Source organism: Myripristis murdjan, chromosome 7, assembly GCF_902150065.1.
Source record: "Myripristis murdjan chromosome 7, fMyrMur1.1, whole genome shotgun sequence".
In the NCBI taxonomy this organism is placed as follows: Eukaryota; Metazoa; Chordata; class Actinopteri; order Holocentriformes; family Holocentridae; genus Myripristis; species Myripristis murdjan.
The window spans coordinates 10063428-10081959 of NC_043986.1; the positions used below are offsets into that span (position 1 = coordinate 10063428).

The 18532-nt window shown below is 39.1% G+C and overlaps 1 protein-coding gene and 1 long non-coding RNA gene across 2 annotated transcripts in view; both read left to right on the top strand.

Annotated features, from left to right (window-relative positions):
* LOC115361839 (uncharacterized) overlaps positions 1-10977 on the top strand; it is a 31820-nt gene extending 20843 nt beyond the window's left edge. Inside the window, exon 5 of the mRNA XM_030055503.1 lies at positions 9962-10977. Within this exon, the coding sequence (XP_029911363.1) occupies positions 9962-10245 (284 nt within the window). The 3' untranslated portion in view covers positions 10246-10977. The remainder of the gene's footprint in view (positions 1-9961) is intronic.
* Positions 502-9403, top strand: LOC115361843 (uncharacterized). The gene is made up of 4 exons (XR_003928461.1): positions 502-521; positions 654-695; positions 8410-8481; positions 9375-9403. It is a non-coding gene; the product is annotated as an uncharacterized LOC115361843 (long non-coding RNA).
* Positions 10978-18532: the final 7555 nt, after the last annotated feature.

The window sequence follows — 18532 nt, forward strand, 5'->3', positions numbered from 1 at the left end:
TGTTTTACAGGCTGCAATCCAAAGCTAATAGTTTTTTTTTCTGCTTTCATACATGTGATACAATCAAGTGCACATGTACATGTGCTTTGTTGTCTGTTTTGATTCTAGATGTTGTTGCTAAAGTCATAAATTTTATCTATTGTATAGCCTGCATGTTTAGAATAATAATAAATGTCTGTTAATGATTGAACAAGAGAAGACAATATAAAAGGCTAGAATGAAGAGACGACACAAACACAACAGTTGAATTGCGTAGAGTGAAGGCCTGAGAATGGACATCACCGTCGTTTGTCAGCTGCTGCTGCTGATCCTCTGTCTGTTCAGAGCTCAGGTTCACTCAGACGCTGGGAACCAAATCATTCCTCATGGCAATCAGAATGAAATCCAGGGAGCTGAACCTGCAAACGTCTCTCATCAGCAACAGACCTGTCCACCTGACATCTATGCTGTGCTGAGAGAAATGAGCGCCTTGTTGGCTGAACAGAAGGAGGAGATAAGATTCTTGCAGGATGAGAACAAAGGTATAGTAAAATGAAAAAAAGTAAAAGGATAAGCAACTGTTTTCCCTGAAACAACATAGGCAGGCTAAGATCCATGGGTTTTCCCATGAATTCTTGTTTGGTTAATTCATTAAAGTTGTGTTTTTGTTGCAGCACAAGCAGCTAAACTGGAGGGACAGAAGACACAGCTTCAAGGTACTGAGTGAAGATCAGACGTCATCTCATAACAACAGTGAACGACGACTGAGCCGTCATTACAATCAAAATATGTTCAGAAAATAACATGAAAGCTAAATTGTGCATGATGTGTGTTCTTGACTATTCTACATTTCAGTGGAATACAGTGCAATGTCTATGATGTGTTTGTTCACATTACTTCATTGTTAATCAGCTAATTTGAATGCCTTACGTCTGTTTTTGTTGTAACTATCTCTGTCACTTTGGGACTGATGGAAAGGGAAAACTCATATTATGACAAGCCGAGACGCCTTGATCCTGGTTCAGACAGCTGCCATTAACTGCTTTTCATTGTCAAATGTTTCAGCAACTGTTTATTTGCAGAGGAATTGGAGGTATGTCACTTTTCTGTTTTCATGTTTCTCTTTTACTTGGTTTCAGCTCAAGCAGTGGAACTTGCTGCCATGACGGCCAGGTCAAACATCACAGAAAACCAGGTGGAGGCTCTGAACAGAGACAGGCAGGGTAGGACTGAAAATCACACTATTAGCATAAGATCTGGAACATTCTTTCCAAAATTAAGATGCACATCATTTCAAAAATGTTACCTTCCTAAACATTGCAGATGGAAAAACAAAAACAAACAAACAAAAAACAAACAAACAAACCTATTAAGGATGTAGCATGCTCTTGGTATGCAAAATGATGTTAACACATAAAAATCATGACTAAATCATATGCATTTCACATATGACAATTATGGAATTATTTCAGTTTAGTTTTTTTTTTTGTCATTGTGTCAGCCACATTAACAGGATTACATCTCTCTCTCTCTCTCTCTCTCTCTCTCTCTCTCTCTCTCTCTCTCTCTCTCCCTCTCTCTCTCTCAGTCAAATGGGTGGCTTTCTCAGCCTCTCTTTTGGCTTCAGGTTCTGGATACGTCGGACCATTTAACACACACACCCCTTTGGTCTTCAGACATGTCGTCACTAACATTGGGAATGCCTACAACCCAAACACAGGTATTCTACAAATAATAATATTTTACTATTTTATTACTTTTATTACTTAATAACTTTTATCAAGTAATAAAGTGATTTTCAGCCTCTGTAATGCCAAACACCTGCTTGTTGTTTGGCAGGAGCTGCATCAGTCCACTCTCCGTTTAAAAATGTCAAAATTGTTTTGCAGGTCATTTCATTGCACCAGTGAGAGGTGTTTACCACTTCGAGTTCCACGTGTGTGCATATGGATATTCTTCACATGGCACAGGTGCTGTCTTGGTCAAAAACGGACAACATGTATTTATCGCATGGCATCATCAACCATCCCGCTATGGGACTTCCTCTAATAGCGCTTCACTGCCTCTAGAAGTTGGAGATGTTGTGTTTGTGCGTCTCTGGCACCGCACAACATTATTTGACAATCAAAATCACCACAACACCTTCAGTGGTCATCTACTGTTCACCATGTGAGGAGCAGTGTATTTGATTGTTTTTTTTTTTTTTTTTTAACATATTTTAATTAATTAGACATAAATAAATGACGATATCTTAATTCTGCTTAATTCTCATGATTCTTTAATTTATAGATCTTAGAGTGTGTTGACATGGCATTATGTCAGTGTTCTTGTGGAGTTTATAATCATTATAATTATCTCGATCATTTGTTTCCTGATCAGTTGAAAAGATGGGTTTTTGGAAAAAAGCAGAGCAACAACAACTATTTGCATTGCTTGAACAATGATTATTGAACTTGTAAATATTTTTTTCATTGTGGCTTCACATTTTGCAGCTTTGTGTTTATGGTAATTACACTGACAAGAAAAAAATCATGCTCATTTTTGACAAAAAAGACATCCAAAAATCATTTCCTCTGCTCCGTTGAGATATAATGACAAATGTAAAAATGTGTTCATTTTCTATATATGACTTTTAGATTAAATTTACCGGTTTTGGGGATCTTCTGACCCATGCCTGATCACTGTGCTGTGAAAACAAGTCAGCAGTGATCATGATCTCCCTTGCAAATGATCCAAGTGTGCCTGGGTGTAATGCAAGTTTTATTTTTTTTTATTTTTATTTTTTTTTAATATGTGATGTGCAGTGTTGAGGAAACTAGTTTCAAAATGTAACATATTACGTATCACTCATCATTAAAACAAGTGTGATTATGTTTCATTATTACTGTCTTTAACTTATTTTGTCAACTTATAATACCCATTTGCTGTATATGGGAACTTCCATACTACTGTAGTATAGAAACTCATGCAGTAGCCTATAAATGTTTAGTAATACAATATTTTCTTTACTGTCTGTATATAGTGGCTAATACTACTTAATATTACTTTCACTATTGGAAAGTTACGCTGACAAGTCCAACATGTGATTGGTTATTGAAAATCTCAGATACAGACACTAAACTGTAAAGACAGAGTGCAGACCTGGCGAACACTAGTTTTGAAGATTTGGCTGTTCATCATGTTGGATATTCATCAAAAGTTAAGCACACCAGCTACCACACTCTCCTTTGTCCAACTGATATGAAAAGGGAATCAGTTCTTCCATATCTCACAAACTTTTTCCACAAAGTTGAATGTAAATCCGTTCATAATTTTTAGAGATATCCTGCTGACAAGCACACAGTCAGACAGACAGATTAATGGAAAGGGGTGGAAACATAACCCCTGTTCAATTTTTTGGTTGGAGTAATGTTGTTTATTAAGTCTCTCTTAAACGACAAAAACCTCTTAACTGTCTGAGAACAAATAATCAGGAATGCAACATCTTGCACTAAGTGCTCAGTGGATAAGTATTTCTTTAGAGCTTTCCATGAGGATGAGTATCACGAGCACTGAAATATAGGTTGTATATAGTTTTTGTTAACTCCTGGACATTAGAAAAACTGCAATAATAGTACTACATTTTAAACAGTAACTTGTTACACTGCTGTATTATGTTACTCAGATAAATAATATTATTAGGCTGCATAATGCATTATGTAACCCAGTTCCCCCAATACTGATCATTTGCAGTGTCTGAGACATTTCTTATTTACTTACTTACTGTAACTCCCACTGGTGTGAAGGACAGCAATGAAGCTTTTCCTGCAAGCAGTCCAGGTTTGATGATACTATTTCATGTCCACGTCCATGGTTCGCCTTCCGTGTCCCCTCAGGTGTCCAAGAGTCCTTGTGGAGGCCATGGCCTAAAAATTTCCATCTTCTCTTCGTAATCAGTGTCCTCCTGTTGGTATCTATTAAGGAAGTCCTGGTTCAAAATTTACTGTGGCCGTTAGATCCTTCAGATCCTGCTTAAACTCTCTGTGTGGAAGGAAGACAGTTTCTGTAGATGAGCTCAGTCATCCTCTCTGACCCGTCCAGGAGTATTGGCAGGACACAGCTTTTGCATAGCTGGAGTTCAGTTCAGATCGTGACCTGATCTCCAGACAGCTTGCAGATTCTTAAAGGCTGTCCTTGCCTTTCAGAGTCTTTGACAGATTGCAGCCTTTGCCCCACTTTACATTCACTGCACCGCCCAAATGTGTCAAGGTGGTAGTACTGGGCAGCTCACGTTCACCAAACATGACTGGTGGTTGGTTTCTGATATTCAGGGTCATAGTTTCTGGTATTTTTGTTGTTGGTGTTCAGTCCAATTTGTCCTTCATGCTTTCATAGTCTGTTAGTTTTCTCTTGTATGTGTTGATGGGTATGAGAGAACATAACAATATCAAGAGTAAAGTCCAGGTCTTCAGGTATGGTGAATATTAGACCGTGATATACCATTATTCCTCAGCATATCATTTGAGGCATTCTACACAATACTAATCCATTCCTTCAGTCAGAAAAGCAATTGGAAAGACAGTATTTATGTTTAATGCTTCTTCAGACTAGAATACTTTACCTTAAAACCTACAAACCTTGACATCATCTCAGATATTTAAAATATTTTGTCTTCTTATTTTGAGAGAAATTCTGCTTGCATCAGGTGACACTATACACTATACAAAACACTGTACAGTTTATTCCATATTCTATGTTTGCCGGGCAAGCATTTGCTCAAAGCCTCTCTGTGGCCGTCTAGTGGTTGTGTTCACCAATGTGCAAACACCTTGAATTGTTGATTCTTGTTTTGTTTTTGTCTGTTTTTGTGGTTTTATAATATATAATTAGTAAGTCCAGATGAAGCTGTTCTAATAATAAATGCAGTATTAGAACAGCTTCATCTGGACTATTCATTTATATTTTCAGATCACCAATAAGCTGATGTAGACTGTGGCTACTGGAAGGAAGTGGGAGAGATCAAACTGAAGGCGCACTTCAGCGGGTGGCTGGATCTCATTGTTCATTGAGACATGTAGCACTTCACGTGGTGTCTGGTAGTAGAATGCACCACTGACACTCATCAACTGTACCCCACCTTTATGGCACGCATGTCACAATGCATTTTTGAGTGGGATTCAGATGATGTGGCTCTGCTGAGAGGGGCTGAGAGGGTGCAGCTGATGCAGAAAAACAGACCTGTGGTGACTGAGAGGGAGATGGACCACCACATCACCAAGACTGAACTGGTGATGCAGAGCAGAGCATTCTCCTCCTTGATCAGCTCTTAGGGGAGCTTGTTGTGGATTTTTCTCTTAGATAGTTAAATTAAGGATCTGGAATCAATAAGTTGTCTTTGTGTATTTTTATTATTCAGCGCTGAAGAGGAGAACCAAGCAGAGTGCAAGACAGTCTGCAGGGAAGTCCTGCAGAGTGGTTACAAGCAGAGACATTTATACAGAAAATATCATACAATAGTTCAACACATCTGCATCCTGTCTGAATGCAGATGGCGGGTGCCATTTCCAAATTAGGTAAAGGAGACAAGTCAAAAGTCAAAAGTTCAAGCTCTTCAGAGTACAGGTTCAAGTTCCTCGAGTCAAGAGTTCAAGTTCCTAGAAAAAAAAAGAGTTCATCAAAAGTTCACTCGTGCAGATCGGAGCCATTGTCTGGGCATAGGCGCTGCACATGCCTGGGTTTATCACAAAGGAAATACAAGTGTAGGAATAGAAATAGAAGCATAGAAATTACTTTATTAAAAAATGACTAATTAAAAACAGGAACCTAATGCAGGAACGTAGACATTGCCTAGGTGTAACAAAGGTCATCAACGGCTTACTAACTAAGCAAACATGAGCAGTAAATTTCCATTACAAGCTCATGAGCAGCAACGTGAATGACTGGCTCAGGGTCCCTCTGACTGACACTGTGTGGATGCAGCACATCTGACGGACCCAGAAACAGCATGTGGCAACATTCAGGAGCCTCCAGGTGTGCTGCTTTACACAGAGACCTGAAGAGTCAGTCAGAGTCCAAGGGAAGAGTGCAGCTGAAAACCTACGGTGAACCAGGGGCTCCATTCATTCCAGGTTTGTGCTCCTTATCCATGGTGTTTATGATTTAATGACTGTCTGTAAACAAGTTGTGTAATGTCCTTGAAATTTACATTCTGGTAAGACACATTCTGTAAATTGACTGTTGGGATTAATCAATATAGCATTGGAAGCCAAGCAAATCCAGATTAATGGCTTTCATTGTAAAGCAGTATCTTTAGATGCACTTCCATTTTCTAATGTAGGCCCTCAAAAGAACTGCTGACCCACATTTGAACCGTATTGTTGTGTTATGCATTTTATGATATGAAATGATGTAAACCTCATCGGTGTGAAAAACCAGCTTTACATGGGGATACAATATCAGCGCACACACAATCTACAATCTGTTTTGAGCGAAGTGAGAAAAACTGAGCTTTCCAAGAGAATTTCACACGTGAATGGCATCTCACTGTGGATATCTTGCATCTTAAATGTCAGTGCTGTTGCTGATCCAAAACCAGATATTATTACCCATCGCAATTCATTAAGGAAGCAAAAGGAGAAAAATACTTTGGGTTTTCTGGTAAATCTCAGTCAGACAAACAACAAGCCTAGGTCAGCAAATAAACCATCACCATAACATCTGCACATGCAAATGATGATGCTTGAACAGATAAATGTACTGTAATATGTAAGATGATTCTAAAATCTTCACTGAACTGACGTCAATTATTTTTTGTCAGTTTAAGAATGCTACATTCAAATCAAATAATTAATCTTTTCTCTGCAGGTATGAAATCTGGCCACAGATGAATGTGATGGGATCATAAACTGACAGTTTGAAGGTGGTAAATTGCTAGTGATGGATAATAAACTTGTATTATCTCTGGTCCCATGAATATTCAATGAATATTCCATGAAATAACGCATTAAATTATTTTAATGTTTACCATCTGAAATTTGTATTTGATACAGTGGAAACTAAAGAGTCTGTCATTCACAAAACTTGTCGGACATGATTTTATAAAACTGATCATTTTAAATATTAATAGTCTTCATTAAAAATTTCTTATGTGATTTGGGATGTATTAAAAAAAGTGTTTTTTTTTTTTTTTTTTTTTTTTTTTTTTTTTTGGTTAAGCAAAGGTCCAAAGCATTAAGAAGGAGCAACAATCCAGTTCTTGGCTACAGTATTTCCCCAATTAATCGCCCGGGCGTTTAACACGTAAAATCAACTTGGACCCCAGGCGTTTAAAAGAACCCGGCGGCTATTCACTGCAGGCCTTTATTTATTTTTACACAGACCTGGGGCCTATTTCATGAAACCTAGATTTGGCTTAAATCCTGGCTTATTTAATCCACCCTTCGTGAAATAGACCCCTGCACCAGGCCATTATTGTGATGACAGCTACTGTCCAACATATTTACAGTCGGTCGATTTAAGATTACGGTACACCTTTTTTCTAACGTTAGCTAGCTCTCTTATTTTGACAGAAAACAGAAGTGCCGCACAGTTACTCTGCGGCTCACTGTTTACTTCTGCAAAAATAAGGTGAATAGCCTTATTTTGGATTACCTCAATATAATGCAAATAATCACCCCGACGGTTATTCGGGTGGGCGTTTAATACGCAAAATGGGTGCAGACCCCAAGCGTTTAAAAAAACCAGGAGGCTATTTGCGGCCGGGCAATTAATTGGGGAAATATGGCATTCATAAATCATATTTCTGTTATTGTTCAAAGATGATTCAGTGTGCTTTCTTTCTCTGTGCTTTTTCTAAACTGTGTTTCAAAAACAAAAAGTGTTATCGATCGATCGGAGTTTTACACCTGATCTCACAAGGAAATATGGACTTTCATGATGGATCAGGTTGGGGAGAGTACAGCTTGAGGAAAAACTTGCAGGACAAGTGGGCCTTGAGAACTTGGCAGAGAAATACTGACAGTATTAATAACACAACTCTTGTGAAAAAAAAGACTATATATAGGTTTTGGATTAGCAGCCTAAAGGCATGTGCATATTTGCCAGTGTGAGAATGGACATCACCGTGGTTTGTCAGCTGCTGCTGCTGGTCCTCTCTCTGTTCGGAGCTCAGGTTCACTCAGACGCTGGGAACCAAATCGTTCCTCATGGAAAACAGAATGAAACCCAGGGAGCTGAACCTGCAAACACTTCTCATCAGCAACAGACCTGCCAACCTGACATCCATGCTGTGCTGAGAGAAATGAGCGCCTTGTTGGCTGAACAGAAGGTGGAGATGAGATACTTGCAGGATGAGAACAAAGGTATAGTAAAATGTCATTTAAATTAAAAAAAAAAAAAGTGATAAAATCACCAAATGTTTTGTTATAAAATGTTTTTTGGTTTTTGTTGCAGCGCAAGCAGCTAAACTGAGAGAACTGGAGGGACAGAAGTCTCAGGTGGACGAGATGAAGACACAGCTTCAAGGTACTGTGCCTTGTAATGGTTGAACAAAGCTAGACCATATATAAGTTTGGGTTAGGGTTAGGGTTATCTTAGGGTGGGGCTTTTATACCTGCTGAGCTCTTGTCCTGAATTTAACCTGCTCCGGAGCAGGTTAGGTGTTCAGCGTATGTTACCACGGCAACATACCCCAATAAAAAGTAAACCACCTTTATGCTACAGAAAACCCAGGGTTAACCCTGAAGTTACCTCGCTAAGCCGAAATCCAGCTTTATGGTACAGGCCTCTGGGGTAATAAAAGTTGCATTAAAATCAGACATAGGCAGGCTACGATCCATGGGTTTTCCCATGAATTATTCTCTGCTGTTTGGTTAATTCATCATTTCTTGCTTCATTTATGAAAGTTTAAATTTTTGTTGCAGCACAAGCAGCTAAACTGGAGGGACAGAAGACACAGCTTCAAGGTACTGAGTGAAGATCAGATGTCATCTCATAACAACAATGAACGATTACTGAGCCGTCATTACAATCAAAAATAAATAAATAATTAATAAATAAATAAATAAATAACATGAAAGCTGAATCTCCTATATGTACATGATCTTTATTCATGACTTTTCTACACTTCAGTGGAATACAGTGCAATGTCTACGGCGAGTTTGTTCAAATGATACTTTATTGTTAATCAGCTGATTTGAACGCCTTACGTCTGGTTTTCTTGTAAGTATCTCTGTCACTTTGGGACTGATGGAAAGGGAAAACTGATATTATGACAAGCCGAGACGCCTACATCCTGGTTCAGACAGCTGCCAGTAACTGCTTTTCATTGTCAGATGTTTCAATAACTGTTTATTTGCAGAGGAATTGGAGGTATGTCATTTTTCTCTTTACATGTTTCTTCTTCACTTTGTTTTCAGCTCAAGCAGTGGAACTTGCCACCGTGGCGGCCAGGTCAAACATCACAGAAAACCAGGTGGAGGCTCTAATCAGAGACAGGCAGGGTAGGACTGAAGTACACTACCAGCCTAATTATCTCCAAAATTAGGATACACATCATTTAAAAAATGTTACCCTCATGCTCTTGGTATGCAAAATGATCTTAATACATAGACTAAATCATATGCATTTCATATATGACAATTATGAAATGATTTCAGTTTAGCTGTTTTTTGTCATTGTGACAGCCACACTAACAGGATTACATCTCTTTCTTTCTCTCTCTCTCTCTCTCTCTCTCTCTCTCTCAGTCAAACGGGTGGCTTTCTCAGCCTTTCTTCGGGCTTCAGGCTCTGGAACTCTTGGACCATTTAACACAAACACCACTCTGGTCTTCAGATACGTCATCACTAACATTGGGAATGCCTACAACCTAAACACAGGTATTCTACAAATTCCAGAAATACATTTTATTTTCAGCCACTGTGATGCCAAACACCCTGCTTGTTGTTTGGCAGGAGCTGCATCAGTCCACTCTCCGTTTAAAAATGTCACAATTGTTCTGCAGGTCTTTTCATCGCACCAGTGAGAGGTGTTTACCACTTTGAGTTCCACGTGGGTGCTGGTGGACATCGTTCATATGCTTCATCTGCTTTCTTGGTCAAAAATGGGCAATTCATATGTAGCGCATGGGAAGAACAACCATCCCACTATGGGAGTTCCTCTAATGGCGCTTCACTGCCACTAGAAGTTGGAGACGTTGTGTTTCTGCGTCTCTGGAAAAACACAAGAATATTTGACAATGAAAGTCACCACAGCACCTTCAGTGGTCATCTGCTGTTCACCATGTGAGGGGAAGCAGTGTATTTGGTTGTTTTTAACATATTTTTAAATTAGACATGAATTAATGGCAGTGTCTTAATTCTTCTTAATTCATGATTCTATGATTTAATAGATCTTAGACTTAGTGTCTTGACATGGCATTGTGTCTGTAATCTTGGTGACTATAATATTCATTTTTCTCATTCTCATTCTTCATTGTTCCCTCAAAAGTTGAAAAGTTTTGTATTCAGGACAAAGCACAGCAGCAACAACACCAACAACTATATGCACTGCTTAAAGAATTATTACTTGACTGAATTATTAGTTGAGTTGTGGGTCTGTGTGGGACCCGACCCAGTCCCAAATGAAGTGACAGAGGTGTTTATTTGTTACACACCTTACATATGTCACATTACCAAGAGCTTTTGATGCCCTTAACCACATCCTTTTGGTGGCTAATGGTAATGAACCAGGATAAAATGCCACCTGGCATAGTACAGCATGGGATGATTATGACTTTGAGCCAAGTAATCTAGTTAAGGACAAGGAGCTGTGCTGCGATCAGTTTTAGAGATGCGTGTCCTGGAGAGGCCAGCATGTGATCACACAAGCTAGGACAAAATTATCATCTCAAGGTGAACTAGGGTTCATTTTCAGGGTTAACTCTGTAATCATTTTAACATCTCCTTTCTCCGAATAAGTGCTGTTTTTAAGAAATATTGTTATTCTTGATAATTTCACAAATAAAACTGATGGACATTTGAGTTTTATGGGTTTTTTGTTATTTGTCCCTCTCTGTGCAGGGTGGGAGGTGGGGTAACTGTTCAACATAAGCTGCAAATATTTGCAGCCTATCCCAGTGCACATAGGGCAAAGGCAGTGAGACACCCTGGACAGGTCGCCAGTCCATCGCAGGGCAGACAGACAAACAAACACTGACATTCACACACACACTCACACCTAGAGAGAACTGGAGGGACAGAGGACTCAGGTGGATGACATGCAGACACAGCTTCAAGGTACTGTGCCTGGTAATGGTTGAATGAAGCTAGACCATATATAAGTTTGGGATTAGCAGCCTAAAGACTAGAGATAGCTCAAGTGCATATTTGCCAGTTTGAGAATGGACATCACCGTCCCAGCTGGCATTTTAACATTTATTCAACACTGAATCAACATCATAACTCATGGGTGAATCAATGTTGAATTTGGTTTTGATTTTGCAAACCGAATCAGCGTTGATATTGTGATGTTGTTTCAACATGAGTGAACTAATGTTGAAGGCCCAACAGTGAATTAATATAGAAAATTCCCCGCAGAAATTTTGAGAGTGCCTCGGGGGCTGTTGCCGGGGGGTGCGCGTCTGAAAAGTAAGAAGGAGAAACTCTAAACGTGCTTGCCACCCTTGCAACTGCGTGGTAAACCACCAGCCCTATGCTGTTTATAGGTTATGTAGTGTTGTCACTGTTGCCCAGGTGGGGAGTTGAACCCTGGTCTCCTGCATGGCAAGCAGTAAGCTTACTGCTGGACTACTGCTGCTTGTGTGAGCAGAGCCAGAAATGAGGCTGTATAAAGCACACAGCATGAGTGACAGTGGTGCTTGGCAGAAAAACGTCTAAAAGTATTGGTCAAACAAATGCTTTTTTCTCAGTGACAGTAAGTCGTAGCAGAAAATCAAAGATATTGTGAGAAAGGTGAGGCTTTGGGCTTTCAAACTGTGTCAATTTTTTTTCAACTCCCCAAAATGCCGGAGATTCGGTGAGTTAAAAAAGTGTGTGTTTCTCCTTCTCTCCCCAGCTTGTGGGTTCCAGGTATAATGGGAGTCTATGGGGGAGCTGGCACTCCTGCCTTGTCAAGTGTCACCGTGTAAAAAGTATACGTTGCTTTGCTTTTCTAGTTACTTTTTTCAAAGCAGAACTATTTTTCCTACTGCTTTCCTCTTTCTTTCTTCTTTATATTCATTGCAGCCTATTAGTAAATGTTTGACAGTTTCTGGTGTATTGCAGTCAGGTCCAGTGGGGTGTTTTCCTATAATATGCAGAGTCTGGTCAAGTCCTGTGTGGCCTATTTTTAAGTGGATCTCCTCCCTTGCACTGTATCAGTAATATTCCAATATTCTTGCCAAATTTTGTGTAATTGATCCTTTCTAAGATTTATGACTTCTGCCTTATGTCTATTGTCTGTATCATTTTCTATACTTCCTGCTTATGAAGTCTCATGTGATCTCGAGATTACCTCTTTGTATTCGAATATACCACATGCAGGACACAAACTCATCTGTGTCTGTTTTTAATATATAAAATGTATATTTTTGAATTTTTTAATTGAAGAACATTATGAACAAAATACAAAAAATGCTAGTAAAATAAAAAGAACCATCATAATGATAATTTTAAAATAGAACATGGAAGAGGACAATTGGTTGAGTCACCATACAGATCTTGTTAAAATTTCAACGTTGATTTATTGATAGGTTGTCAACGTTTCCGCAATTATTTAGCTTTACATATTATTTCAACATTGTTTCAATGTTGAAACAACAACTGACATGTTTTAAATTATATTTCAATGTTGAATGTCGGTTGAATGCCAGCTGGGGTGGTTTGTCAGCAACAGACCAGTCCACCTGACATCCATGCTGTGCTGAGAGAAATGAGCGCCGTGTTGGCTGAACAGAAGGTGGAGATGAGATACTTGCCGAATGAGAACAAAGGTCTAATAAAATACAGGGCTAAAAAATAGGAAAAAAAAAATCCTCATCTCTGTGTCGCGGAGCAGTTTCCTTTACCTGCAGACGGAGCTCAGATGAGCGGCTGTCATGGCAGAGGTGGAGGAAACAAATCTTCTAAGTGTGGGAGAACTTTAACATAAAAGTACAGTGCGGCATTAACGGCGGGGGAGGCACGGAGTGCACGGACACGCGCGCGCGCACGCCCGCACAGTCACGCCCACACCAAAAAGACGATCGTTTTTTACTGTTGCTCATTTGCACGTCACATCAATAAGATAATGTCACCGTGTGGATCATTAACATTGTTGTAGTGGGCTCCCTCATATAGTTTGTGAACTAGCAGCTTCAACCTGGTGAGAGGGTCTAACAGTCAGCAAGAGGAGAGGAATATCACTTTAACAGTGGAACTTTGGTGTTACTAGTCACTAGTTGCAGAGTCTACAGACCGCCTGGTTAGTGGTTGATGCTGTTTGCTTGAACTGTTGGTGGATGGTTGATCATCTATCTTCCTCTTGGCCTTGAGTTCCTCCTTGCACATATCTAAGCATTGACCCTGTAATCAGAAATACAAATTACTCAAGGGTTCTACAGTGAAATACAGTTTTGAACCATGGTACAAAAAATATTTCATAATTAATTACAGGATTATGTAGGCCTATGTTTAAAACACTGGTACATGAAAAAAATAATTATTTTACCTTTATAGACAAGGATTTATGGGGGACAATATAACAATTCTGTACATAATTTGAAAACTATGAATATAAAGGGAAGAAAATCTACATAACTTTAAGACCGATTTTTTCAAATTACAGTTTCAAATTAGTTTTGTTTGACCACTACTTTTATGCGACTCTTTCCCAAGTGCCACTGTCACTCATGCTGTGTGCTTTATAGAATCTCATTTCTACTTCCGGCCACATAAGCCCCAGTGGCGCAGTGGTTAGTGTCTCTGCCTGCCATGAAGGAGACCAGGGTTCACCTCCCCGCCTGGGCAAGAGCAACAACACTACATAACCTACAAACAGTATACAGTTGGCAGTTTACCACATGTCCAGGCAGTTGCAAGCACATGCAAAGTTTCTTCAGAAACTTTACAAATTCTAGTTATGATTACTATTATGATGATGATTTTTCACGAGCCTATTTTTTTTGGTGCCCCCCAGGCATTTGATGCCCTACGCGCAGTGCGTGATTGGCATGTGCAGACCGCTGGGTTTGTTTTCAATAATGAAAATAGAGTCAAATATAAAAATAAAAGCAATAAAAGTTGCATTAAAATCAGACATAGGCAGGCTAAGATCAATGGCTTTTCCCATGAATTCTTCTCTACTGTTTGGTTAATTCGTGTTTTTGTTACAGCACAAGCAGCAAAGCTGGAGGGACAGGAGACTCAGCTTGAAGGTACTGAGTGAAGATCAGACACCATCTCATAACAGTGAACAATGACTGATGCTTTGGCTAAGATCTACTGGTTTTCCCCTAAATTGTTCTTTATTTCTTGCTTCATTTATGAAAAATCTATTTTTGTTGCAGCACAAGCAGCTAAACTGGAGGTACAGAAGACTCAGGTGGACGGCCTGAAGACACAGCTTCAAGGTACTGAGTGAAGATCAGACGTCATCTCATAACAACAGTGAACAATGACTGAGTCGTCATTACAATCAAAATATGTTCAAAAAATAACATGAAAGCTGATGCTCTTAAATGTGCATGATCTTTGTTCTTGACTTTTCTACACTTCAGTGGAATACAGTGCAATGTCTATGATGAGTTTGTTCAAATGTTACTTTAATGTTAATCAGCTGATTTGAACGCCTTACGTCTGGTTTTGTTGTCACTATCACTGTGACTTTGGGACTGATGGAAAGGGAAAACTGATATTACGACAAGCCGAGACGCCTACATCCTGGTTCAGACAGCTGCCATTAACTGCTTTTCATTGTTCAGTGTTTCAGTAACTGTTTATTTGCAGAGGAATTGGAAGTATGTCACATTTCTGTTTTCATTTTTCTCCTTTATTTGGTTTCAGCTCAAGCAGTGGAACTTGCCGCCGTGACGGCCAGGTCAAACATCACAGAAAACCAGGTGGAGGCTCTGAACAGAGAGAGGCAGGGTAGGACTGAAAATCACACTGTCAGCATGATATCTGGAACATTCTTTCCAAAATTAGGATACACATCATATGAAAAATGTTACCCTCCTAAAAACTGCAGAATGAAAAACAAAAACAAGCACATAAAACAAAGCTATTAAGGATGTATCGTGCTCTTGGTATGCAAAATGATGTTAACATATTGACTAAATCATATGCATTTCATATATGACAATTATGAAATGATTTCAGTTTAGCTGTTTTTGTCATTGTCACAGCCACACTAACAGGATTACATCTCTCTCTCTCTCTCTCTCTCTCTCTCTCTCTCTGTCTCTGTCTCTCTCAGTCAAACGGGTGGGTTTCTCAGCCTCTCTAGTGGTTTCCGGCGATGTAACTCTTGGACCATTTAACACACACACCCCTCTGGTCTTCAGATACGTCGTCACTAACATTGGGAATGCCTACAACCCAAACACAGGTATTCTACAAATTTCAGAAATAAAAGTGATTTTCAGCCACTGTGATGCCAAACACCCTGCTTGTTGTTTGGCAGGAGCTGCATCAGTCCACTCTCCGTTTAAAAATGTCAAAATTGTTCTGCAGGTATTTTCACCGCACCAGTGAGAGGTGTTTACCACTTCGAGTTCCATGTGGGTGCAAATGGACATAATTCACATCCCGCGGGTGCTGTCTTGGTCAAAAATGGACAACACATATTTATTGCATTTGAACATCAACCATCCGGCTATGGGACTTCCTCTAATGGCGCTTCACTGCTTCTAGAAGTTGGAGATGTTGTGTTTCTGCGTCTCTGGCACCACTCAAGAATACATGACAGTTATAATCACCACAGCACCTTCAGTGGTCATCTGCTGTTCACCATGTGAGAGGAAGCAGTGTATTTGTTTGTTTGTGTTTTTTAACATATTTTAAATTAGACGTAAATAAATGATGATATCTTAATTCTACTAAATTCCAACCATTGATGATATATTAATTCTACTTAATTATTATGATTGTTTAATTCACAGACCGTAGAGCATTATGTCAATTTTCTTGTGGAGTTTATAATAATAAGTTTATATTTTGTTCATGATGCCTTCACATTTTGCAGCTTTGCGTTTATGGTAATTACACTGGCAAAAATGGATTATATGATCATTTTTGACAAAAAAAAAAAAAAAAAAAAAAAAAAAAAAAAAGAAAGAAAGAAAAAATCCAAAACTCATTTTCTCTGCTCAGTTGAAATATAATGATAAATATAAAGGGGCATTCATTTTATATTTGACTTCCAGATGAAGTTTAGAGGTTTTGGATCTCAGAGAAGAATTTTTTTTTTTTTTTTTTTTTTTTCTGACCCATGTCTGATCACTCTGCAGTTAAAACAAGTCAGCAGTGATCATGATGTCCCTTGCAAATGATCCAAGTCTCCCTCGGTGTAATGCAATTTTTATTCATTTATTTATTTTTAATATGTGATGTGAAGTTTTGAGGAAACTAGTTTCAAAATGTAGCATATTACGTATCACTCATCATTAAAACAAGTGTGATTATGTTTCATTATTACTGTCATTAACTTATTTTCTCAACTTACAATACTCACTTGCTGTATATGGTAACTTCCATACTACTGTATGTGTGGAAACTCATACAGTAGCCTGTAAATGTTTAGTAATGCAATACAATATTTTCTTTGCTGTCTGCATATAGTGGCTAATACTACTTAATATTACTTTCACTATTGGAAAGTTACGCTGACAAGTCCCACATGTGATTGGTTATTGATAATCTCAGATACAGACACTAAACTATAAAGCCAGAGTGCAGACCTGTCGAACACTAGTTTTGAAGATATGGCCGTTCATCATGTTGGATATTGATCAAAAGTTAAGCACACCAGCTACCACATGCTCCTTTGTCCGACTGATATGAGAAGGGAATCAGTTCTTCCATATCTCACAAACTTTTTCCACAAAGTTGAATGTAAATTCGTTCATAATTTTTAGAGATATCCTGCTGAGAAGCACACAGTCAGACAGACAGATTAATGGAAAGGGGTGGAAACATAACCCCCTGTTACTAAAATTCTGAGATCACCTCCTGACAAAGGAGACAGACAACGCCCAGTTGAGTAGTAAATTTTTACTTGCAAGGAGTGAGTAGCTTACCCCATTGGGCAGCGACCTCTCACTGAGGCACTTGTTCACACATCAACAGTTATCTATTCTATTCTAACAGGAAATGAATCCTTATATGGTAATATTCAACAATCCAGCTACAATACAAGGATACAAGGTCATATTACACTCTCACTTGGGTGAAGAGTGGAAAACTACTGTCTACACACTTCTATATAGTGTCATGGAAATAATGGTAATATAATGTAATTTTATAAGATTAAAATGCAATTTTTATAACATTTCCCTCCTGTTTATCATTATTTCCATACAAATAGAAAAATATGCATAAGATCATCAAGTCAGTCAGTTACAACTTCTCTCGATTTTTTGTAATGATATCATAGAGATCAACACATAAATTTCAAACAGCTGCGTCTTCAGTGTTGTTAGAAATGCTGCTGTTGTCTCCTTCGATGAGCAGCCGGACGTACACCTCCCTGTGCTCGGTGTACAGTGTGTCTCTGACTATTCCGCTGACTAGCCTCCGGATCAGCGCCTGGAAACAAGGTATACAACAGACAACAAAGAGAAACAACAAAGCCAAGACCAGCAAAACAGGTGTAAGCACCTTCACGGCCACAGAGAACCATGAACCAGTACCAGAAATCAGTAAGCCACTTCCACAAGTTAAATCCCACTCCTGTATCAGTCTGATCTTGCATGCATTTGTGTAAGGCTAATAGATGTGAGTGTAGTTAGGTTAGATTACTTATACTGTCAGGGATCCATGTGCAACAATGCTCACCAATCAATTGACAGACATCTCCTATTTTCAGACATTACCAAATCAAGAGCCATTCTGTTTTGTAAGGCCATGGCTCTGAGAGCAGATAATTCTGGACTAACAGTTTGTACAATGCCATCAACTAAGGCTGTTAGGTTTTCTAGCTCAAATGCAACTTCATTTAATCAATGTGTGACATTAGCCGCCCCATAAAAGGGAATATTGTGCCTAGGATGCCCTTGAAGTCAGAGATGCGTTGGCCACGCCTTTGCCTCTGTAGGTCGGTTTGAGTGGTGTGATGAGAAGCGAAGGTCTTGAATACCTGCACAGATGAGAGCAGATACGACAAATAACAGCAACCAGACCACCCAGTGGGAAGGTACATATAGGATTTGTGCCCATATGTCCAGACCATGGACTGAGGACATGCGTATCCCCAGCCACATGGAGCTGTATTAGACACAAAGGAGCTGTTAGCACCTTTTCGCAAGGAAAAGTTGACAATGGGAGATCATGTAATCAGGTTAAAAGTGACCAGGCATCCTGAATGTGTTGTACCATAAACATTTTGTCCAGTCGCATTA